Source organism: Podarcis pityusensis (assembly GCF_964106645.2).
Source record: "Podarcis pityusensis genome assembly, chromosome: 2".
Taxonomy (NCBI): Eukaryota; Metazoa; Chordata; class Lepidosauria; order Squamata; family Lacertidae; genus Podarcis; species Podarcis pityusensis.
Genome location: NC_138029.1, coordinates 104,837,848 through 104,864,269, shown reverse-complemented (window position 1 = coordinate 104,864,269; position 26,422 = coordinate 104,837,848). Strand labels below are relative to the sequence as shown.

Sequence of the window (26,422 nt, the reverse complement as noted above, 5' to 3'; positions counted from 1 at the left end):
GTTGGGAGGCTATGGAATTATCTGACCCCCAAGCCGTCTGAAGGCAACCCTGTATAGGGAAGCTTTCTAATGTTTTATTATGTTTTTATACATGTTAGAAGCTTCCCAGAGAGGCTTGGGCAACCCAATAAAATGTGTGGTGTATAATAGTAAAATTATAATTATGGAATGGGGAGTCCTTATTTTCATGTTGGACGGTATGTCAGCAGTGGCTTCCAATTTATGGAATGCCTTCTCCAGAGAGGCCTCAGATGGCCACATCCACATCATACATCAAAAGCACCACTTTCATGACTTCACCCAAAGCATCCTGGGAACTGTAGCTTGTTAAGGTTGCTGGGAGTTGTCCAGAGACCCCTATTCCTTTCACAGAGAGACAATTTCCAGTGTTCCTTGGGAAGAAAGTCTGATTCCTGGGAACTGTCACTCTGTGATGGGAAATGGGGTCTCTGGACAACTCTCAGCTCCCCAGGATGCTTTGGGGAGCCATAGCTGTTAAAGTGGTATAACAGTGATTTAAATGTGGCCTAGGTACTTATTTCTGTGTCAAGCAAAGGCCTTTTGACTCCCATAGGACTTTTAATCTGATCCGTTGCATCTGTTTTACTCCGTGGATATTTTAGGCTCTGAATTTAAGTTGATACCGTTTTTGTTTTCACCCTGTTTTATATTGATTTTTTAAAAGCTGCTTTTAAGAATTGTATTTTGCATTCTCTAGTTTTTATTATTTTTATCGAATGCTGTACATCACTCAGAGAACATTAGGTGTTGAGTGAGTAATACATACAGTACAGTAAATAAGTAAACAATAAATGGAAGCCCTCATCAGCAGTTTATAACAATCTTAAGGGGGGCGTGTTTTGCAGACTTAAATAGGTTAGACTGCGCCAGGTGCAATAAATAACAGATTGCAGCAATGCATGCTGGGACAAAGGTTGCCTCCAGACTATCAGTGTTATGTGAAAGAGATGCAAGTGCATACCAGAAATTTCGGTTTGCAGAGTTAAAGTGGATTAAATTGCTGTTGCGCAATAAATTCATGCACACACACAAAGATTTTCTGCAGTTAGGAAGGCGATGGAGAAATTGCACTATAAATTGTGGGATACATAATTAATTACTGGGAAGATGTAGAACCACTCTAGAAGCAAACCAGGATGATTGCAGGATGATGTCTGTTCATTGTTGTATGACTGTGCCACAAACAATTCAGAGCAAATACAGTGGAACCTCGGTTGTCAAACGTAATCCATTCCAGAAGACCATTCAACTTCTGAAACGTTCGACAACCTAGGCACAACGGGCAGTCAGCAAGTTCCATTGAGAAAAATGGAGAAATGCACCTCTGAAGGTGTTCGACTTCCAAGGCGCGTTTGAAAATGGAAGCATTCACTTCAGGGTTGTCGGCATTTGAAAGCCAAAACGTTCAACTTCCGAAGTGTTCGACAACCAAGGTTTCACCGTACTCTATAAAGACTGGACATAAAGACTTCGACTTAAGATCTGTGCAAGCAAATTGGGATAAATACAATGGTACCTCTGGTTACGAACTTAATTTGTTCCAGAGGTCTGTTCTTAACCTGAAACCGTTCTTAACCTGAGGTACCACTTTAGCTAATGGGGCCTCCCGCTGCTGCCGTGCCACTGCCGCGCGATTTCTGTTCTCATCCTGAGGTAAAGTTCTTAACCCGAGGTACTACTTCCGGGTTAGTGGAGTCTGTAACCCGAGTATTTGTAACCGGAGGTGTTTGTAACCTGAGGTACCACTGTACTCAATAAATAGGTCATCCAGAGGAGTCGAAACAAGTAATGGCCACTTTCTCTTAGTGGACACTGCTTCTTCAACCCAGCATGCTTTGCTGCAGGCATATATCTATATCGTTTCTTCTTCAAATTCTTCCTCAGGAGCCTTGCACACTTCCTTCCCTCCATTCCCTGTTTTGAGCTGCCAAGGCTTTGGAATTCACAGGTTCCAAGGAGCTTGGAAATCCAGTATATCATCCAGAGAGAGAGATGTTTCCAGAAGACTTCTCCTATCGCATCCTCAAGATTATTACCCCAATTTAGGAGTGTGTGTGTGTGCCTGTGCGAGTCCTCTTTACATACAAGAGAAATGCCGCCTGGCAAATGAGAAGGGTTCAGAACAGTGGGCGGGCGACTGCCTAGCAGATTTCCACATCATCAGGAGGGAAATAGACTCTTTAAAAGCCAGTTGTGTCTGTGCACAACAATGAAGCTTTATGTCTATATAAACTGACAAGTCAAATTGCACTCCCGAGCCCAATTCCCAGCATCATCACCATTTTGCTGTGATAGCTTGCCTCCTGCCTCTGCTGTCTAATGGCTGTGGCTGCCAAGAAGGGGTAGTCAGTATGATTAAAATAAGCATTAAGAGACTCGCTTGGTAATTAGCTTCTCTCTTGTTCTCCTTTTTCTGTTTCTCTCACGCACACCCCTTAAGTACAGCTGCGGTCTGTAAGAGGCCAACAGATTACTTAGCACATTGATGATGTATGAAAACTACATGGCATTTAGGGCCACACCCACCATAACTCTTCGTGGGTTCACCTTTGAACTGGAAGGGAAAAGCTGGGGCCCTCCAGAGGTTGTTGGACTCCAACTCCCATCAGCCCCCAGTCAGCATGGCCAGTGGTCAGGGGATGATGGGAGTTGGAGTCCAACAACGTCTTGGTGGCTACAGAAACCCTGACTCTGCCTTCAATAATATATTGTTGCACACACACCCCAATCTCTGAGCTGTGCGAGAGAGGTGCTAACCCAGGATTCCTTTTGGGAATGAGGCCCAGTGAAGACTGTGGTGTCTTTAGGATATATGGTTTATTTACACCTGATATACAACCTGAGCATACAACGGAGGGGTTCCAAGCACTGACACTCCAAAAGGATCTTGTTTCTCCCATAGCCACAGCCTTGGATTACCAAACAGATCTCAAACATTGTGCTCTGTCTCTCCGGGTTTCCAATTTGCTGCTTTACTTCTAGGTCACATCATTCCTAATCTCTAACCTCTCTAATCTATTCTCTGGCTTTTAATCCTTTGTTCTCTTAATGTTCCATCACATAGGGGCTCACCTCAACACTGGAGGTTAGCCTGGTTTAATTGGCTGTTAACACTTGCCGGATCCTGGGATTAGAGAGACCTGCTGGTCAGTTTAACAACCTAAGCCTTGATTAAACTCTAACACTTGCTGGATCCAGGGATTGTGGAAGTCTGGCACCCACAAAGTCCAGCATCCTGTTTCTAACGCTGCCCAGTTGGATGCTTCTGGGAGGCCAAAAAACAAAACAAGAGGTGTGCAGGCAGTGGGGGACAGCATCCATTGGGACTGGGGTGGGTGGGTACGGAAAACAGGGAGACCAACAATCAATGATAAGCAGAGCTCAGATTCCTCCCTGCTGAACTCTACAAGGGCAATTGCCAGGTGCCAGGAGCAGGTCAGCAATAACTCACACAGCTTCAATGAAGTTAGCTCTTTATTAAAACAAAACAAGACAGCTCAGGAGGCCAGGCCTAGAGAGCACAGCAACTCTTCCCAATAGAACTTGTCCCTAAGAGGGGACTGAAGGTCCCTTCCTTCCCACAGCTCTCTAAGGCTCCTCCTACCCCAGTTCCTTCCCAAGCAATCTGAGGCTCCTTTGTCTTGCCTGCCTTTGCTCCACCCTCTTCATACCTCTTTGGGTTCTGGGAGATCGAGGGGATGGGGGAGAGGGCTGCTGGTCACAGCAGGACAGGGAGACAGCCCGGCTTCTTCACCAGCCTGACTCATCTCTGCCTCTTGGATTCCCTCCTTTCCAGCCTTCACTTCTGATTGATTCTGGTCTGCTCTATGTCCCAGCACCGCCCTGCTCACTAAACTCTGTTACCTCTTCAGTTTCTGACACCTCCTCTTCTTAGTCTACTCCCTCTTCTCCCTCATTGTCATCCAACCACCAATTCCCGGGCTCTGAACCTTCTTCCCTTGCCCCCCTCCCCAGTGGGTGCCTCCCACCCCTCTTCTACACCCAACCAGTCCATGACAGACTCTGTGACTAAGGAGCAGGAATAGGAATAGCACAACAGGCAGTGCCCCTCCCTGGACTGGCTGTAAATATGAAGGCAGGCAGGTAGGAGGCCGGCTGGGGACAGAGCAGGGTTTTGTGGGGTGGTTCAACATTTACCCTTCCACTCATATGAAGGCAACTGCCTTTCCATGTGATTTTATCCTGAGCATTTTGCATTCTATAGTAGCATTCTGTCTCTGAGCGTGGCTATCTCATGTTTGGCATGAGTAATGTACCCTGCCCTCCACAAGGACATCCTTCTAGGGATGCTGGCCAAATGGTTGTTAGGACATCCCGTTCACATCAACCGTGAGTTGATTTTACTGCCGCTGGGAGGCTGTGATCAGGTGAAATCAATGAAATGATCCTATATAATGCGGGGGGAGGGGAGGGGAATATTGTAACAAAAACAGTGTATGCCTTATGCATCTATAGTCAGTGCCCACTGCACCGTGTAATAAATATATTGGGATCGGAAACATTAAAATGATATACCACTGATTTGGTAATGCCAATTTATAACACCAATGCAAATAGATATAAAAAAATCAAAATAAAAATCAAACAAACTGTAGCTAAAATATCTTTCCCTGATACAGTCAATCTAAACACATTTTGACCAAAAGCAGACCCTCCAAGTGTCCCTGATTTAGAGAAGCTGTCCTGGTTTCTGATTTGATCCCAGAATGTCCTACTTTTCCTTAGGATGTCCCTATTTTCACTGGAGAAATGTTGGAGGGTATGGCATTATCCGACCCCCGAACCATCTGAAGCCAATCCTGTATAGGGGAGGTTTTTTTAAAATGTTTGATATTTTATTATGTTTTTACATATGTTGGAATCCGCCCAGAGTGGCTGGGCAACTCAGGAAGATGTGTGGGGTATAAATAGTAAAATTGTCACAATGGAATAGGACGTGCCTATTTTCAGCGGAGAAATGTTAGAGGGTATGCAAAATGTCATCTTCAGTGGCCACTTATGTACGAATCCATACACACATATGCTCTTTGCCATATACACAAATTGCAAATTCAAAAATATTTTGAACCATTAGATTTCACTATTTAAAACAACTGCATAAACCAGAAGTAACAATACCCAGTCGAGATAATTGTCATAATAATAATCTGATGCTACACAGTTGTTTTTCAATAGCCTTTTAAAGGGTGTTGGAAAATCACCTTCGCTGCCCGGGGTTATTTTCCCACCCCACCCCAGCACAACTGTTGAAATCATTCTCTTACTCTTAATGCCATTGCTCTCAGCGGCCCTTGGTGATGATGTCATCACCTGCCCAAATGCGGTTGGCTGTGACTTCATCTACTGCTGGCTGCACTGTCAACCAAAGCGCTACCTTTCATTTTTCACCTGGAGTAGCAAAGCAAAGCAAATCAGCTCGAGAAGCATAGAGGAAAGCTTTCTATTATTAAATGCTATATGCTTTGCAGTCGCGTGCCTGCCCTTTACACCTCTGGTTTGCCTGCAAAGGTAGAGCTTGCTTGGCATTTTACATACCGTCCTGCCATCTAATTGCCCTCCAGCCCATCTGTCCCTTTGCATCTCCATCAGCGCTTTTGCCGTTGCACTGCTTTCCTCGAATCCTTGGCTGGCTGGCTGGCTGGCTGGCTGGCTTTGGCTGGCTGGCCCAGAGAGTGCTTCTGACAAACCTTTTCCTCCGAAACATGCAAAAAACGTTGGCCCTTAAGTGATTGCTTACGCTTATGCTTTCCTCTTTGCGGAGACAAAATGCCTTCGTGCTTTGCTGCAAAGGAGCTGGCTGGCACCCATGACAGGCTTGTTCACTTAGTTTGGCTGGTAGGGCAGTTTTGCACTTTTGTGTCCTTGACAGAGGTTCATTGGCAAAGAAGTTAGCAACAAGTCACCACTGACCAAAGACGAGTTGCTGATAAAGGGATTAATGCTGGCAGGGTCTTGGCAGGGGAGGGGGGGGCCTCTTTCCCTTTGCCTGTGCTTGAGGTTGTTCTGGAGCTCAAGGACTTCTCTGGTAAAATGCTTCTTGAGACAGATGTTGGCTGGAGTTTCCTGAAGCCCGGTCAACCGTTTATATAAATACAAGGAAAGTAGCTCGTTGAAATACATGCAGAACAAATTGCCCCACTTCAGCAGACATAAGAACAGACTTCTGCATCAGGCCAATGGCTCACCTAGTTCGCTATCCTGCTCTCGCAGTGGCCAACCAGATGCCAGGGGAAAACCCACAAGCAGAATCCGAGCACAAGAGCACTTTTGCCAGCCGCCAGGTCAGCTATTCTGAAAGCTTTGAGCCACTGCTGCCGCCATTTCCTGTCCGGAGTTTTTCCACCTGTCCTCGTCTTGTCCCGCTTTGCTGCCAGCCTCCCCTCCTCCTTTCTCTGCCTCGCTTGCTTGCTCCCCTTTTCTCTCCTCTGTCTCTTTCTGTCTCTCTCTCACTCCCTCCTCTACCTCCTCATTTATAACAACAACAACAACAATTTATTTATACCCCGCCCATCTGGCTGGCGGCTTCCAACAAAGTATTAAAATACAGTAATCTGTTAAACATTAAAAGCTTCCCTAATTATGGTTTGGTTTTGATTTTTTACCTGAGAGGTGCTTCTGGGATTTTCTGCTCTAGGTTCAACCACCTTCTTGTCCTCCTCTCCTGCCCCTTTTATTCCCCCGCTTTCCCCCGTCTCCCCCTTGCTCCTGACTCCCCTTCTCTTTCCTCCTCCCCCCGTCAGAGTCTGGCTGACTCCAACCAGGCAGCCCCTGTCCACTCCTCCTGCCCACCCTCTTTTTAAATATTTGCTGATTTTATCTGTGTATTACTGACAATAGAAACCTGCCGCGAATCTTGGAGAGATGCTGCCAGTCAGTGTAGATAATACTGAGCTTACATGGGCTGAGGGTCTGGTTCAGTATAAGGCAGCTTCCTCCTGCAGCAAATGTCACATGAGCCTCAGAAGTCCTTGCCATTTCCCATTTCCCAGCCCACAGCGGCAGCTTCACATTTGCAAAGTTACAGGACACCGAAGCGTAGCATACTGTACTCTGGGTCATGTTTGGCAATTTTTCCCCTCAGAAGAAAATCAATACAAAATAATTAGTTTAACAGAAAAATAATAGGCAGGGAGTCTTTTTTTTCTTTTTTGCGGGTGGGGGGAATCACTGGCAATTTAGAAACAGCTGTGACTTATATAGCTGATTCATTTTAATTTCCTGTGATCGGGTCCTTTATAGCTGCTCTCTTACAATTATCTCACCCTCTCAGCTCCAGCAGCTATTACTAATGGCGGCGAGGTCTGAGTTCCCCAATTATTTAATCCATTGGCCTTTTGTACAGTCACTAGTCCAAGCTTTACTAAAAGAAAGGGATTCGTGGATTATCTGTTCTCTGAAGTCTCCTTTATCTCCTTTGCTCTGGAAATGGGGGAGGAAGAGAGCACGCTATCTGAAGGGAATGGCTCTTCTCCCTCAAAGACCACCTTCAAATAGGCCTCTCTCTTTTTTTTACACAGTATCTTCAAGCAATCAGCACTGTCTGCTGAACACTCAGTGTTAGCAATGGCCTGCCCACTTAATAGAGGTGGTGCGTCATGGTCCAGGAACCAGATTTGGTGATGGCATTGATGTCATCCTGGGAAATTCTGAGACTCATGGAGACCCTCATTTGTTTCTGTCTCTGGAAGAGGCCTCTAAGGAAGCCTGGCCTACAGAGACCTCCATAGAAGATGGAGTGGGGAGGACAGATAAACCCAAGGAACCCAAAACTTCCTCCTCCCATGAGTGCCTCTGTAATCAATACCAATAACAAACTTAGTTGGTCTCTAAGGTGCTACTGGAAGGATTTTTTTTTATTTTGTTCCGTAACCAATATCATTTGATATCACTGACTCCTCAGAAACATCCTCAGTCCATCTCCTGAAATATATGAACACTTCCTACTTGAGAATTAGGATACGACAGATGCTGCTGGTGGGATTTTTCCTCTGTGTTCAGGGTGGTGTGTGTTATGTGGAGACATGGGAGACAGCCTGTCCTGGTTAGGAAACTACCTAATACCGAGTCATACAATTGATCAATTTAGTTCAGTATTGTCTACATGGACTGGAAGAGGTTCTCCAGGTTTTCAGAGTGGGGTTTCTCCCAGTGGTGCTATTTTTCAAGAAAAAGAAGTGCTGGAACTCACCACAAATGCCTCCCTCATTCTCTTATAGCGACAATGGCGCCCACCCGAGAGGTGCCAGAACTGAGCTCTGGAGAGTTCCGGCTGATAAAAAGCCCTGTCTCCCAGCCACACGTGAAGATGCAAGGGTTTGAATCTGGAACCTTCTGCATTTCTAAAGCAGATGCTCTACCCCTGAAATACAGCCTGTCCAAACAATGGTTATGGAATACCTTCTGCTCTGGGGCACCGAGATTGGCTATTTTTCAGCATCAACTTAAAACTTGGCTTCTTGCTCTGACATTTGGGCCATGTTGGCGGCAGTTCACAAGCATGTGATATCTTTGTGCTGTTTGCTAGTGCTCAACATTTAAGCTGAATGACACCCAGTTGAACCCTGGTTGTTTACACGGGAATCTGGGACATGTTGAGCTTTGCTCATAAGTAGACAATTTTCTGTTTGCTGGTGCTGGGTATTTAAGATTGGATGCTGGACATGTATATTATGGATTGTTATGTTTTACAACTTTAGGTGTTCCCGGCTTCTTTTGTTATTGTAGCCTTTGCTGAGATGATCTTGCACAGGTTAGAAAGATTTCAATAGATGAATATAAAGAATGTAGCACATGCCTGTGCAGAATGATGGCAGCTGGGTGTAAATAAGGAGCATGGCAGAAGGCACATTACTGCTATGCTTCCAGTAAGGCTTCTCACGGATCCTGCTGCCACAGCACAGCAAGATGATGCTCATGGCCCACTGAGAAGCTGATGGGCGCTCTCTCCGAAAGTAGAATCCATCTCCAAAGTGCATTAAAATACCGGATACTGTTATGACACCAATATATTCCAAAGTACCAGGATATGAAGTTCCCAATACATTACCAATTCAGGCAGTGGCAAAATACTGTGCGAAAGGATCATCTCACCGTATTTACAGCTTAGGCCTGCAAGAGCTCACAAAGCATCTCATCAAAAAGGCACATTTCCAGCTGATTCCATTTTCAGATTCAGGCAGCACACATAATTTGGATACAGCTCAGAGAAGCAGATGAGCTTTTGAACCCTTTTCTGCACCGAACACCTCCGTCTGAAAATATAAGGTTTCTGCTTCCTTTCATGTGCACACGAGCTGCGGAAGGGGCCGTCGGATGAATATGTATATCTATGCCCTGTTTTTTTTAAAAAAATATATTTTAAAAAATGAGGCATGGCGAAGAATGGAAGAAGAGAGAGATTTACAGAGGGCTTCTAGGTAGCAATAGCCTCAGAAAGGAAGCACGGCTGCACAATCAGGTGAAAAATTCTTCAGATTTGCTGGGAGAATCCACAGGCATTGGAGAGAAACAACTTCCACTTATAGCACTTATACAGTAACCCTAAGATGACCTGAGTCAACTGCAGTAACAGGAAATATGTGTTTCGGGAACGCTCCCCAGAGCACAGGATCCAAAACCACAAAAATCAGCTGTTGGGTTGTTGTTTTAAGCACACGAATGGAAGTACTGAGTATTAATGAATAGAAATGATAATAACATGGAAATGAATCACACTCAAGCAGAAACAGGATTCTCATGGAAATGGTTTGACACAATTGAGATGATAAAGCTAAAGCAAGCAGGCAAGTTCCCTAAAGTGAAAGATGTAGAGCTGAGCCATAATTCCTCTGGAGACATGGGTTGCTGTGGTTTGCTGAGAAAATGTCTGAGATTTTTCTTTTTTTCCTCCACCCTCCTTGGTAAAAAAAAAAAAAAGAGGCCAGAATTTTTTCCAGATATTCTCCACCATTTATCTGCAGCAAACACCTCCACTCCGTCCCACATAACCCATCTCCTCTGCCCTCTGCTGTTCTGGAATGATACTCAGCCCAGGATGTTGTGAAGAATGCAAAATGGCAGCCAGGCTGCCAGCACAGTCCCTGATTCTCACATATGTAGCAACAACAGCATCAACTTAAGAAAGAAACTGCTACTGCCCCTACCAACAAGGAATCCTATCGCTGAGAAACTGTTGAGAGGAATTCAGTGAAATAGTCCTTCCCTCCGCCTATATATTTGCTCACAAATATGGTGGAGACTTCTGAAAGGCCCATTTGCACATGGCCCTGGATGTAACTACCACACAGAATTCTGGATTAAGGTGGGAACAGCTTACATCATTGTGGAACAGATTTATTTGGATCCCACAAGCATATAGCTTTCTTCTAAATTTATGTATGCATGCCTTCCCATAGAAATCACTTTCTAAACTTTGTCTCTCTCTCTCTTTTTTAACACAAACTTTATATAAGATCTCTGGGTTGTATCCAACTGGTTTCCCTCTGCCCAAGGAAGGCTCTTTGATCCAGCGGACGTTTCCAGAAGGAGGAAGGGAGCCAATTTTTATCTGATTCTCCCTTTGCTCTGCACCTCTTGATCGAAATCTGCTCCAGGAGGTTGGGAGACACTTTGGAATGCTGTGTTTGTGTACACACTATACTTATAAAGCACATTTGAAGCGCCTTGTTTCCCTCAAAGAATTCTGGTTACTGCAGTTTGTTAAGAGTTACTGGGATTTGTAACTCTGTGAGGGGTAAAATGCCCAGAATTCTTTGAGGGAAAGAATTCATTTCAAATGTGCTTGAAAGGTATAGTGTGCTCACAGCCTCTTGAAAAATTCAAAGTCCAGGCTGTTGGAGAAAGGGGGAATCACAAAAATCACCTTCTTCTTCCTTTTCTTCACAGAAGCCTTGACTAAAGAGCCTTTCATGAGGAAAGACACACAATTGGATATATCCTTCTGTTCAGAATGATATGAAATGTGGAGTCGAGTTTCTTTCTTTAAAAAAATTAAAAAGATGCAATATCCCTTTCAGAGAGAAACTAACAAGAAGGCCCAGATGCAAGGTCCGTTGTAGAAGTTCAACAAAGATCTCACTTGAGTGAGTTTATGGAACACCATATGAAAACAATGCATGGTGACTTAAAATGGGCTAGTTAAGCATTCACTGTATATCCCCCTTTGTTTAACATCGTCAACAATAACAAACGTATTGACTATGTCTTAAAGAAGTCTTCCCAAAGTGATACCATCCTTTCTTGGCTCCAAGCGATTTGAGAAACAGCTTGTGGGCATATTTGCATGTCTTCAGTGAAGGTTCAGTAGCCTTAGTATTGATAGTCTACAAATCTCTGTATTTTTTTACAAAGCCGTAACATTATGAAAGCCAAGATTCAGTAGTAACTAGAAACTGTTCAGGTATTCAGAACCCATTGGGGGAGGCTGAAAAGAAAGAATCTGCATTCCTGCTTCCCTCCCCCAGTCTTTGCTGCTTCCAAAGGCTTAAGAGCTAGCGATGTGTGACAGTCAAAGCTCAAGCAAGCTATGTTACCGGCAGCTGAAATTTTCGGAGTGTTTGGAAATCAGCTTATGAATGCGCTTCTGTTCACCAGTTCAGCTTGACTGAAATCGAAGCCGGAAAGCTGCTAAGTCTTATGCCCAGCCACTTCCTCCATCCCCCCAAAATTGAAAATGATTCCTAATAGGTATTCCTGTGCTGCCAAAATGATTTAGCATAATGCACTGAATGAGATCGCTAAGTCAAAATATCTTTCCCTAAGTGATTTTCTTGCTGTGTCTCTGAATGTCAGAAGGGAAGAGGAGGACATCGCATGCTGAATACCATTGCCGGTTTAAAAGTTTTACACTGAATAATTCATACTTGGAAAGAGATGAGCTTTTCTTCCATGTATAATGCGAGAAAGCTCAGCAATAGTAATGACATTCGGCCTTGGGTTTGTACTTGGCCTTCTTTGATGCTGTGATCCATTCTGACCGCAAAATCGTCATTTGTGTTCTTCCCGATAGTTTGTGTAGACCAGGATTGATCCATTTCAATATCCTTGGAAGAAACATTTATTTGTTCAGATACTCAGCCAGGCATTCTGATATGCAATGTGAATCCTTCGTGGGTAGCTGGCTTTATAATAAAGGAGTAATTGCCAAACAGGAGAAACTTCATAGGTAGGAAACATTTGAGATATAAGGTCAGCCATGGCACATGTGTGGGTGTATGGGTCAGATTGTGAAGCTGAGGCTCCAATACTTTGGCCACTTCATGAGAAGAAAAGACTCCCTGGAAAAGACCCTGATGTTGGGAAAGATGGAGGGCACAAGAAGGGGACGAGAGAGGATGAGATGGTTGGATAGTGTTCTCGAAGCTACTAGCATGAGTTTGACCAAACTGCAGGAGGCAGTGGAAGACTGCCTGGCGTGCTCTGGTCCATGGGGTCACGAAGAGTCGGACACGACTAAACGACTAAACAACAACAACAATGGGTCGGTTGAAGGTCCTCTCTTAAGGAAAGAGTAAGGTCAGCAGCCATCTTTTGCCTTTCCAAAATGTGCATGAATTAGCAATGGGGCACAGTTCATATGAAATCTTGCGCGCGAAAAGTTGCACTGTAGACCGTGACTACAGTTCAGTTATCTACAGATGGTCATCCCTAATTTTAGATCCATAGTCACCAAAGTGTGAAATGATTATGCAGGGACAATTGTTTCTAGGACTTAAAGTGCAAAGCCCATCTGACCCTCTTAGATCTCATAGCCAAATCGGATTAACTGCACAATAGGGAAAATCACATTTAGGAAAAATGAAGACTGATTCCACCACAGTCTCACGCCGCACAACAAAACACAGGGGCTGGAGCAAACTAGGATTTAAAATGTATAGGTTGGAGAGTTTTCAGGAAACACCTTTATGAAAATCCTATATTTTTCACACACACACACCCCAAATTCAACACAACGGATCAACATTGCATCCCCCTTTGTGCTTCATACTTAGCAACAAGCATCCATTTCAACATGTAGACCACTAGGTTGCAACCAGACACCTCTGAAAATCAATAGCTCAATCCCCTCCATGTTTTGTAATGAAAATATGGTACATTCAAAAATTGCACTGGTAGGGACCTTTCACATTCAGTTAAGGCCACAACAACCACTTTAATATTCAAATGGTAATATTCAAATATTTAAGCTCAGACATACCTCATGATAGATGTCATCATTTCTGCTGAAGTCTCCAGCCTTCCTCGGAAGCACGTGAACATGAACATGCTGCAAAAATTGAAACAAAATCAAACACACAAATGAATGTTGCTCATCAGCTTCTGGTCGAAACAGACAGATATATTCCAAGATGTTTTCACTGTGATTCCTTTATTAAACAGTAACTCCCATGGCATTCAGTTTTTTCCTGTAGAAAGCAGTGAACCTGTTCTTTAACTCCTTGCAAGAAGTCCTCAGGGGGGAGAAAAGAGAAGGATCAGAAAGGAGAGAGAAACTCCACAGTGCAGTGAGAAAGTTAAGAAGCTGTGGAATTATTAGGATATGTCAATCTAACTTTCGCATCTCTTTGAAATGACAGGATATCACGCAACTGACTGTCAAGTCTTTGAGAGTGACAAGTGTAACCCATTTCTCAACCTGGATGTCTACAAACATATTTAAGGAAGGAGGACAGCATATATAATACAGGGTGGACTAGAGCTTAAGGAGGCTCTAAGAACTTAAGAATAGATGGGCCCTTCCAAACCTGGTGCACTTCAGCTGGTGAAGACTACAGTGCCCATCAGCACTCAGCCAGCATGCAGTCCAAAATTGCTGGAGGGCACCAGGGTAAAAGCTGAAATAAGCAACAATCTACCCCATTCGGCACAGTTTCCAATAGCAGCCAGCCAAAATCTCTGGGAATTCATAAGTAGGGAGACGAAGACTTCATCTATTTTCCCTCAACATCTGAAATTCAGTAGGGGTGACCATTCTGGTCTTCCTGCACATTTGGAAGAAGTGCATCTGTGCATGTGTGCGTGAAACTCCTGAAAAATTTGCTGCAAGACAGATGTCTGAGGCAGTGGGGAGAATATTTAGGTGAGTGAGTTAGCAGAACTTTCAACTGTTTTTATATACAAAATTGTTTTATGAAACTGCAGAGTGGGCCTATCCATAGGTTTGGAGTATGTTGTCAGCAATATGTTGGTGACACATAGCTCTGCTTCTCCTTTACATCTGCAAGTGAGGCAGTGGATATGCTGGAACGTTGTCTTGCCTTGGTAATGGACTGGATAAGAGCCAAGAAACTGAGGCTTGATGAAGATAAGACTGAGGTACTGTTTGTGGATGGCTCTCTAGATAGGATGGATGGGAGGTTGACTGCTCTTGATGGGGTTGCATAGCCTGGGGGTACTTCTCATTCCTTTGCTGTTGCTTGAGGCTCAGGTGGCTTCAGTGGTGCCGAGTGCCTCCTGTCAGCTTTGGCTGGTGGCCCAGCTTTGCCCCATCTGGAGACGGATAACCTAACTTTTGCCATCTGTGCTCTGGTAACCTCTAGGTTAGATTACTGCTATGTGTAACACGTGAGGCAACCTCTGAAGATGGTTCAGAGACTTCAGCAGCATTCAGCAGCCAGGTTACTCACTGAGGCAAGACAATGAACATATTACACCAATCTTGGCCCAACTGCACTGGCTGCTAATTAGTTTCCTGGCCCAATTTAAAGTGCTGGTTTTGACCTATAAAGCTTTAAACGGTTCAGGACCGCAATACCTCAAGCACCACCTGTATTCATATGAATCTACTTGGACCCTGAGATCATTCTCTGAGGCCCTCCTCCATGAGCGATCTGGAGGGTGGAAACACAAAAACAGGCCTTTTCTGGAGCGGCTCACTGAATGTTATCCCCATACAGGTCTCTTCAAAAACCTATCTCTGTTAGCGGGCCTTGGGCTGATTTACATTTTATGGCCTTTAAAATAAGTTTGGGGGGGGTGTTGGTTTGTTTTTGTGTTGTTGTGTATTTTGTGTTTTCATTTTGTATTTTTATGTTTGGATTTGAAGAGTTTGGATTTGATATCCCGCTTTATCACTCCCCTTAAGGAGTCTCAAGGCAGCTAACATTCTCCTTTTCCCTTCCTCCCCCACAACAAACACTCTGTGAGGTGAGTGGGGCTGAGAGATTTCAGAGAAGTGTGACCAGCCCAAGGTCACCCAGCAACTGCATGTGGAGGAGCGGGGACGCGAACCCGGTTCACCAGATTACGAGTCTAACACTCTTAACCACTACACCACACTGGCTCCACACTACACCACACTACACCACACTGTTGCAAACTTCCCTGTCAGGGAACTGCCATTGGAGCCAGGGGGAGAGGGAGGGCTCCAGAGGGATTCCGGAGAGTGTCCCGGGAGGGAGAGAAGCAGCACATCTTCTGGGGAAGGAAATCAGCATAGCACCAGTGGAGAAGGGGGGCAGATGGGGGAATCGGCGAGGTGGCTCCATGACTCTTCGCCGGGGACCAGCGGGGAGAGCACGGGTCCTCCGCTGCCCACACCCTCCCTGCGCAGAAGGCTTCCGCGCAGGGAGACTAGGCGGAGACTAGGCGTCAAAGAACTTCTTTGCTGGAAGAAGTTCAAGAAACGCCCACTGACGGATTCTGCCAGCGATTGAGACAGCCACGGGTGAGTGGCTGTCCGGACAGAAAAGGTTCACTCAGGCAACCCAGCCAGGTGTGGCGCCGATTTACACACGAGCAACCCCTAGAACCATTACACTCCCCTTGATATTCAGATGAAAGGTGGCATACAAAATAAATAAATTGCTCCTCAGTGTCTTACAGGAAGTGATTCATAAATAGGACGAAATAAAGGGAACTGAAATACAGTACATGCAATTAAATAGTCTTGTGCCACCTCCAAGACTAACAAATTCATTACGGCATAAGTTTTGGGTGACTATAGTCCACTTCATCAGAAGGAATTTAAAGCTAGAATAGCACCGAGTGCTCTAAACAACTCTCCGGGCTCTTTCAAGATACCTTACAAGCCGAGGACCCAACAATTTATTATTTTTCCCCTTTATTGTTGCTGTCCATAGTTTCTGGTGGGAGCTAAGATGCTCTGCTCTCCTTCCTTTTCGGTTAAAAATGGTTCTTTTGAGTAATACATCAGAGATAGTGTTCTGATAGTGTATTATACTAATATATCACGAGCGTGATAGTGCTCTTATGAGGTATTAGTGCAATACATCATCCCAGCATCATTGCCCTGATGATATATTGCTCAAAACCACAACGCAAGCTTAAAAACACTCTTTGGTACCACTGGGCCCTCATCTACACACTTACTAGGAAATTAAGGGTTTCTTGAAGAAAAATAGACGATACAAAGATGGTGTGAAAGTGCCAGCAGAACTGGAAATTTCCAAGGGAACCTTCAGTGGCTAACTTGTGGTGCTCTTCGGATGTCGCTGAACTATAACTCCCATAAGCCTCTGTTACCATGGCAAATGGCCAAGGATAATGGAAGCTGTAGTTCAGTGACACATGGAGAGCCACAAGGCTCACTCTGCAATTTGCCCTGTTCATAGCAAAATGGTGCGTTTTCTTCTGGTAGTTAGGCTGCCACACTGCACAGTGTTTAAGTGGCAGCCATGCTGTTGAAGTTAAAGGGATTCAAGTAGCTTAACTGCATGCAGGAACGCAATGTTAGTCACACGTGAAACTCCCAAGAGGAAATTTGAGCTCCATTTCACATTCCTTGGCCCGAGGTAACTTTCCAAGATCATCTTGTCGGCCATTTTAAATTTGATGCCACGTTCAACACTTTGGCAACTGTTTAACTCAAGATCCTGGGCAATTTCTGAGGATGTGTTTCCACTCATATAGCAATATGGCAATATGGATTTACTCATGCCTCATTATCACAGGTGGCATATTCCTCTCTCAGATGTTTGGCATCTAGCCTTCAACTTGAAAGTTGTACTCAATGAAGTCGGCATGTTAGCACAATGGACTCTACCTGAACAATGGGACTTTCCCTTTCCCTGCAACCCTGGGGGGGTGGGTTGAGGGAATCCCCCAGGACCAATTTGAGAGGGCACAGGTGGTGCACAGGGAGAGGAGGAGAGGAAGCCCTGTTGTGCAGGCAGAAGTCTGTGTGCTAACAAAATGACTTTGTTGGATACGGATCCTATGTACTCATATTCTCCATAGTTTGCACCTGATCCCCTTCCCTGCCCCATTTTTAGACAAACTAGAGAGAAACTATTTCCTTCCTGTATTGTGGTGGGTAGGTTGAGTGGACCTCAATGGACCTTCCTCTCTAGCACATGAAGCTGTAGTGAATCCTGCTTCCAAATCCATATTCCTCACAAGGAAACATGCAACATTGCTTGGAGTGTCTGACACATCTACCGCCAACTATTCTGATGGTATAAACTATGAAAACTGAGAAAGTTCACTGTAAAAAGTTCAACTTGTCTAAAAAAGAGAGAGGAGCTAATTCCAGTTCATGTTCCTCTCTTCACATTCAGCTGACAATTTATTTTATTTATTTATTTACATACTTACTTACTTACATAAAATTTATATATCATGGGTTTCAATGTGAGTTCATCTAAACAATCTTCGGAAAAATTTTGTTCAGCATTCAGAATGTTACAAGCTGCTGTGCTAAACCATAAAATGCTCTTTATAAAATCTTCCTGTTGTCTTTTATTATAAGTATAAACCTGTATTTTTATTGAAATTTGAATTAAGCTCCTGCCCCCCCCCAAAAAAAACAACAACAAATAATGCCCTGTATAGTATTTTGGCCTTCCACCTAAAGAACAGAATAATTAGACAAAATAGAATCTCCAGAATAAATTTAGCAGATATTTATTTAACTTGCCTAATTTATGCAAGAAGAATCATATTTTCTCTTTGCAGTAATTGTATTGCAACACCACATCTGGGGAATGTTTCGTGTGCACATGTGTATTTTAAAAATGCACGCTAGCACACACATGCATGCGTGTGCACGCACACGCACGCACGCACACACACATACAATGCCTGATCCAGCCTATACAGCCATCAACAAAAACACTGCAAAAAGCCTTAGGCTTAACCTTATGGAGATAAGAGGCATGAAATATACTAATATATGCAGCAGGTAATAATAACATTTTGTTGGCTCAAGATGTCTCCCTGTGGGTGGCACTAAAACGAGAAATGAAAACATTCTGCCAATTTTTACTGCTTATATGGCAAAACATTTACCTTGGCATATGGACCACTAAGAACCTGCGAGGACATTTCCATGGTTTGCTCACCTTTACTATTCATATTAGGCTTTTATAGAATGCAATGCGGTGTAACAAAATCCATCTATTCTTTTCAAACCACTAATGGGGTTTGGTGCGATATTCCCCTGCCCCATCTGTTTTTGAATCAGTGTACCCTCCATCAGTATAAACAGCAGGTATTTGATTGCAGGGATCCTGGGGTTTGCTTTTGTTTGTTCCTTGCTTTTTAAGGTTATGAACAGAACGTATATAATAAGCCGAATTCTCCCTACTGTTTGTGTAATAGAACCAAGCGGACGCAGCAAGAGGCAATTACATCTCAAGTGGTTCTCTTTTTTCTTTTGCTTTCAGGAGGAAACTCAGGGCGAAAGCAGCAGAGTGGAGCTATGGGTGCCACGCAGAGACAAACATCTGGGAAAGGCAAACTTTCTACTGCCACTTTATAATTTGCCTCCCCATTTGGCAACCTATTAAGGAGGGGACTTTATCCATGTTCCAATTGTTTCCTGTCCAGCAAGGCCCATTTGTGGAAAGGCACATAATCACACACACCCAATTCAATGCATAACAGCCTTGCCCAAAGAGGAAGGAATCGCTGCAAAAGTCTCTCCAGCCAACACAAAATTTTGCTCTGCTTTTATAGGTTTTCATTCAAAGGTCTTTCTCCAGGAACTCGGGGGGTGGGGTGGAGGGGGGTCCCAGCCAATGACTGACACAGAAGCAAATAACATGTAATGCTCATGCATCTCACAATATCCCACTTTGGTTATACTGTATTTTTCGCCCTATAGGACGCACTTTTCCCCCTCCAAAAATGAAGGGGAAATGTGTGTGTGTTCTATGGGGCAAATGCAGGCTTTTGCTGAAGCCTGGAGTGTGAGAAGGGTTGGTGTGCACCGACCCCTCTCACTCTCCAGGCTTCAGGAAGTTATCTGCAAGCCTTGGGAACCCGCGGGAGTTCCCACCGGGCTCTCAAGGCTTGTGGACAGCAGCCTGCAGCCTGAAACCCGGGGAGCGCAGCGGAGCGCGCCCCAGGCTTCGGGCACATATCCGCAAGCCTGGGGAGACCGGTGCGACTTCCCACCAGGCTCCCTAGGCTTGCAGATAGCAGCCTGTTCTGGGGGCTGGGGTCGGGGGAAGCTCGGGCTTCCCCCACCCCAGCCCCGCACCTGGGGGGGAATATTTTTTTTTTCTTTATTTCCCCCCCCCAAAAAAAAACTAGGTGCGCCCTATGGACCGGTGCGCCCTATGGGGCAAAAAATACGGTATATGAATGCTGTATAGTGCCACGATAAAACAATCAAACGTTAGATTGCTGTCCTCTTAAAGATCTCTCCATTCCAGACTGTTTCCACAGGATCTCTTTCTCCCATTTGAGAAGTGGGAAGGAGGTGTCTGGTCTGAGGGGTAGCTCATTCAAGGCAGAAAAGGTCTTTCTGACTGGCCTCCCAGGTCTTAGTTCAACACTCTAACCACTACATCGCACTGCCTTGGGCAGGGGTGTAAGAAGGCGTCATTTCCCCACTCTATCCTGCATTTGTCACATGCAGCACTGTTTCCATTCCACAGCAGTTCGCCTTCTGCCAAAAGCTACATTGCGCACTGTGGTGAAACAACACAACTTCAGGCTTCCTACCAGGAAGACAACTAAAGGATAACGTAAGAAATTTGATAGATATTATTGAATACCTGGAAACCAGAATAGATAAACAGGCGGCCTTGATATTTATCGATGCGGAGAAGGCATTCGATAATGTCTCTTGGCGCTTTCTGATGGAAAATTTGAAAAGGATGGGGATGGGAGAAAGATTCAGAAAAGGTATAGAGGCTATCTATCATGAGCAAAAGGCAAAACTTATAATAAATAATACTACATCAGAATTTTTTGAAATTTCTAAAGGGACGAGGCAAGGCTGCCCTCTGTCCCCCCTATTATTTATCTTAGTATTGGAAGTACTTACTAAGAGGCTGAGGGATACAGCAGAGGTTAAAGGAGTCAGGGTAGGAACTAAGGAACACAAAATTAAAGCTTTTGTGGATGACATTGCTCTAACATTAGAAGATCCAAAGCACAGTGTAAAAGAAGCCCTACAAAAAATTGAAGAGTTTGGTGCTGTGGCAGGCTTTAAGGTCAATAAGAATAAGACTAAAATACTGACTAAAAATCTATCTAAAGAAGATATAGTAGACCTAGAACAAAAAACCGGAATTATGACGGCAAAGAAGGTGAAGTACCTTGGAGTCTGGATTACGGCTAAGAACATCAATCTATATAAGGATAACTATGAGGTCACCTGGAAGAACATTAAGAAAGACTTAGAAATCTGGGAGAGAATGAGATTATCTTTTTTGGGGAGGATAGCGGTTATTAAAATGAACGTTTTGCCTAGAATGTTATTTTTATTTCAAACCATCCCGGTACTTAAAGGTTTAAAGCAATGTAAAGAATGGCAAAGAGCCTTGGCGAGATACATCTGGCAGGGAAAAAGACCGCGAATAAAAATGAAAATACTGGTAGATAAAAAAGAAAGAGGGGGTTTCTCCCTTCCGGACTTATGTTTATACTATGAGGCGGCGTGTTTATCGTGGTTGAAAGACTGGATAACGCTAGAAAACAGAGACATCTTGGATCTTGAAGGCTTCGATAACAGGTACGGGTGGCACTCGTACCTGTGGTATGAAAAGGTGAAAGTACATAGAGGCTTTTTAAACCATATTTTTAGAGGGCCAATATTCCAAGTATGGGAAAGAAATAAAAACCTATTGGAAAGGAAGACACCCTGGTGGATCTCACCAACAGAGGTGTTAACGGTCAAAAAAGTTAATATGGAAGGGAAGAATCCTACCTATGAAGAACTGACTAGGAAAACGGATCAAGGTATAAAACTTAGACCCTATGAAGAGATTAAAAACTCATTTACTGGGTGGTTGCAATACCACCAGGTAAATGACCTGTTAAAAGAAGATAAAAAGAAAATAGGATTCGAAGATAAAAAATCCAAATTCAATGTGGAAGTTGTTGAAGGAAAGAACAAAATACTGTCTAGAATATACGATATTTTATTGGAGTGGTATACAAAAGACGAGGAGGTGAAGGAGGTTATGACTAAGTGGGCAATAGACATCGGCTATAACATCGATTTTGAGAGATGGCTAGAATTATGGAATACTAACATGAAGTTCACGGCATGTATGGCATTAAGGGAAAATATGTGGAAAATGATATTTAGGTGGTACCTCACACCAGTGAAACTGGCTAAGATCTATAGGTTAAAGAACAAAAGATGTTGGAAATGTGGAGAAGTAGATGGTGACTTCTACCATATGTGGTGGTTATGCAGCAAAGTGAAAGGCTTTTGGGAATCGATTTATAACGAGCTTAAAAAAATTTTTAAATACACGTTTCCCAAAAAACCCGAAGCCTTTCTGCTAGGAATGACAGGTAAAGAAATCAAAAAAGAAGATAAGGTACTATTTTTATATGCCACAACAGCCGCAAGAATCATGTTAGCACAAAATTGGAAAACGGACGCCATACCTAATATAAGTGATTGGCAGATTAAATTAACAAATTATGCCGAGCTCGCTAGAACAACAGGAAGAATAAGAGATCAAGATGAACAGAAATTTCATGATAATTGGATTAAATATTGGATATATATTGGGACTAAACTTTAAACGACACTGGCGGGATTGGAATAACTCTAACAGTAAAAGGTTATTATGTAAAAGAGATAAAATACGTGAATATAAAGTCTATTTGATACTTACCAAAGGAGTGGAAGGAAGTTCAAGGCTTGGCAGAGCCTAAAATAAATGTATTTATGATTTATGGAATGAATATATTATGTGTAATTTAAGTATTGGACTTTGTATAAGTTTATATGTATATATGTATAATACCAATAAAAATTTATCAGTAAAAAAAAAAAAAAAGAAACAACACAACTTATAGGGAAAGCTAAAGAAATGCAGCCCACATATGTTATTCAAGACAGGCTGCACAGAGTTCGCCCAGGCTTGCAACCTGAGATCATTTATCTAGAGTTGCCACATACAGTGGTACCTCAGGTTACAGACGCTTCAGGTTACAGACTCTGCTAACCCAGAAATAGTACCTTGGGTTAAGAACTTTGCTTCAGGATGAGAACAGAAATCGTGCCGCGGTAGTGTGGCGGCAGCAGGAGGCCCCATTAACTAAAGTGGTACCTCAGGTTAAGAACAGTTTCAGGTTAAGAACGGACCTCCAGAACGAATTAAGTTCTTAACCCGAGGTACCACTGTATTGAAACTAGGATGGAACCTGGTACAAGCAAAACATGGGCTCTACCAGGGCCCTGAATCAAAGAGGTAGCTCGTATAAAAGATGCCTCATTTCTTGGTGAAATCTGCTATGATTAAATGGGCACAAGATGTTGGACATAACATAATGATGGCTGACTGGGAACAGTTATGGACCACAGGTATGAAGTTTACGGCATGTAATGCCTTAAGAGAGAATATTATGAAAATGATCTACAGGTGGTACATGACCCCAGTCAAGCTTGCAAAAATTTATCATTTGCCCGATAACAAATGATGGAAATGTAAAGAAACTGAAGGTACACTCTTTCACCTTTGGTGGACGTGCCCAAGGATTAAGGCTTTCTGGGAAATGATATACAATGAATTGAAAGAAGTATTTAAATATACCTTCTTGAAAAAACCAGAGGCCTTTCTCCTGGGCATAGTCGGTCAATTGGTGCCAAAGAAGGATAGAACTTTTTTCATGTATGCCACAACAGCAGCAAGAATACTCATTGCAAAGTATTGGAAGACACAAGATCTACCCACTCTGGAAGAATGGCAGATGAAGTTGATGGACTATATGGAACTGGCAGAAATGACTGGCAGAATCCGAGACCAGGGAGAAGAGTCGGTGGAAGAAGATTGGAAGAAGTTTAAAGACTATCTACAGAAATATTGTAAAATTAATGAATGTTAGAACGATGTTGGATAGAAATTAAGTGGTTTCCAGCTGTAATGCTTTAAGGGAATATGAAAAATGGGTTGTTAAGAGGTAAAAATCTAACGTTACTATTTTAAGACCAAAGATTAGGACAAATAAAGAGGGTAAGGATTTGCTGAACCGACAAACTGAACTGGAATACAAAAAAGGGAGGCATGAGGAGGTCCGGGAAACAAGCAAATGAAAGATAAGTGATTGAAAGATTGAATTGTTTTTAACTATTTTTATTTTGTATTTTTCTTTTTTCTTTTTCTATTTTGTAATATTTTGAAAATCCTAATAAATATCTTTTTTTAAAAAAGATGCCCCATTTCTATGGGTCTGTAGGTGGTGAGAGTTAATACAGCTCAGGTACCTGCATTTATTTATTTAAAGCATTTGCACCTCACTCCTCAGCCCTAAGGGCTTTCACAGCACCCTATGGAAGTTCAGCATCAAATGTTGACTGGCCTTGCCCATCACCACCATCTTGCTTTGTCAAATTATCTGGGGCAGTGGATTTTATAGGAGCAAGACCAAAAGGAGAAATCCACAGAGTAAGAAGCTTCTTCAGAGAGGATGACAAATGCTTTGAGGTGGAGAGCGTGAATATTAACATGACAAATAGGGTAATTTGGTACTCCCTGTATCTCATAGCATATCCATTTGTTATTCCTGATTATATGACTCCACTAGTTCTGTTAGGGGATTCCTGATCCCTATGAGGGATGTGGCTTAATGCAGTTCTACAGGGATCTCAATCGTTAATAGGAATTAATCTGCACCCAGTTAAGAACATATAGAAATATCATCAACAGTATGTTGACAAGTTCAGCTTAAGTCAAGGAGCTGCAAAGTGTTCTCTACACACAGAGCATAGAACAGGAAAGGGGAGAGGGTCAACCATGGTCCACTGGTGAATTTATGTTGGGTCTAGTCCTGTCCTGGAATCAGCAGTTGGCACAGCCAGACACCTTCCTGAGCCCCAGGAGGATCCAAGGCTAACAGGAAACACTAGGACCTTTAAAGCCCTTCACGGCCTAGCACCCTCGTACCTATGGGACCGCCTCTCCCGGTATGCCCCATGGAGAGCCTCAAGGTCCATAAACAGCAACACCCTAGTGGTCCCCCCAGGCCCTAAGGAAGTCAGATTAGCCTCAACCAGAGCCAGGGCCTTCTCAACACTGGCTCCGGCCTGGTGGAACGCTCTGTCTCATGAGACCAGGGCCCTGCAGGATCTGATTTCTTTCCGCAGGGCCTGTAAGACAGAGTTGTTCCGCCTGGCCTTTGGCTTGGAATCACTTTGATTCCCTCCCCCTCTTTCTTTTTGTCACGGCTAAAATGGCCGCTGTTTCTTTAATGCGAATAAAGCTGGGTCAGCATGACTCAGCGGTCTGCACCAAGTTGTATATATAGAGTGAGAAATGTTAGTTTGGTTGCTGGTGTTTGGGTTGGGTGGTTGGTTAGTGCTGGTGTGTATAGTTATTCAGTCGTGTTTTGCACAAAGACTTTTAAGAATAAAACTCTGCAAGGATATTCTCATGGACTCTTTTATGCAGACAAGGGTCCGAGGACCAGGCTGAAGAGACAAAGGAAGGTCAGAACCCTTTCCTTCTTTTTTTTGCTTTTTACAAACACTGACACTTTTTTCCTTTCTCCTTCTGTTGGAACTCCTATTTGGGACTTCCCTGGCTTTTCCGTGGCTTCCTTGACCAGTATGGATAGTTAGCCTTGGTGAAGACTTGACGTTTTTATCCCCAAAAAAGTTTTTGATTGAGTTCCACTGAAATGAGGCTGCATTCTAATGTTTTAATGTTGTATTTTAATCTTGTTTTTTAAGCTGTATTTCAATCAATTGTTTTTATATTTGGTGTTAGCCGCCCTGAGCCCGGTCTTGGCTGGGGAGGGCGGGGTATAAGTAAAATATTATTATTAGTAGTAGTAGTAGTAGTAGTAGTAGTAGGAAATTGTGCCTCAAAACAATCATACCCCCATTGCAAAAGGGAGGACACCAAGCATTGTAAAAGGAGGACCAAGAGTTGCCTCCACCTTTAATTTCCACACTTTTCCGGATTTTGCAATGCGCTTTCAGTGCGCAAAAACAGAGCGCACGAAAACACTCTTTTAGGGTTAAAAGGCACATCAAATGCATATTGTTTTATGGGGAAAGCACACTGAAAAGCACTGGAAAACACAGCCATTGGGGAATTGCATACAGAAACATGCCCAGTAATGCATATAATAAGGGGTACAGTTGAAACGCGAGCTTTTAAGGCATTCTTTCTGAACAAAATGGACCTATGATTGAGTGCCGGTAGAACGCAACGCAAATTTTATTATACAGTCGCGGACCCGGCAAAGATTGAGTGCCGGTGAAAATGAAAGGGGACGGATTTAGATTGATCTGTCTGTCCTTAGATGAGGCTGTGCTCAGCTACAGGCCATCATTACGACCACATTTTGCCAGTCTTGGTGAAATGCATAAAGAGATCTAGAGACGGGGTGCTCATCACTTTGCAAAGCCTTCCTCCCTTCATTCCTACACCTGCCAAATCACAGGTAGCAATAGCCCAACCCCCTTCCTTTCCCAGCCTGCTCCCATTCTCACCTTCTGCCTTGGTAAACAAACATTGCTCTAACGTTCTCTATGCCCGTAATCACGCTTCTTTAATTTATGTCCCAATAAAGCGCATTACAATAAACATTTACCGCTTGATGAATAAACATTTGAACGGCACTCCTAATGGGGGTGACGCTGTTCTGAAGCCGTCTGTGGCTTTTTGCCGGGTCCTTGCGTCGTGCTCAGATGAGAGTCATTTCCATAATCTTTGCATTATTGCTTAAGCCTCCCTTTAGGCGCGTTTCACAAAGTTAAAATTCCTGTGAAATATTATCCCCCCCCCCAAAAAAAAACCACCCCTCCCCCCCCCAAGAAAGTGAGAATTGTTAAGAGGATTATCAAATCGTCCTGTTAAAGGGACAGTGCTCTCTTTCATGTCCCTCCAGAGATGCTAACACAGTAATTACAGCAAAAGGGCTGGCTAATTATCGCTTTGGCCCTCTGCTTTTTTCTTCTTCTTTTTTTCACTTCAGAGACCTGGAGGATATGAGAAAGATGAGA

At 43.6% G+C, this 26,422-nt stretch overlaps 1 protein-coding gene across 5 annotated transcripts in view; it reads right to left on the bottom strand.

Annotated features, from left to right (window-relative positions):
- Positions 1 to 26,422, bottom strand: part of FHIT (fragile histidine triad diadenosine triphosphatase) — a 1,036,588-nt gene that overhangs the window by 118,799 nt on the left and 891,367 nt on the right. For all 5 annotated transcript variants that reach the window (XM_080995948.1, XM_080995945.1, XM_080995947.1 and 2 more), the window contains one exon: positions 13,238 to 13,306. In XM_080995948.1, coding sequence (XP_080852074.1) covers positions 13,238 to 13,306 — 69 coding nt within the window. The remainder of the gene's footprint in view (positions 1 to 13,237; positions 13,307 to 26,422) is intronic.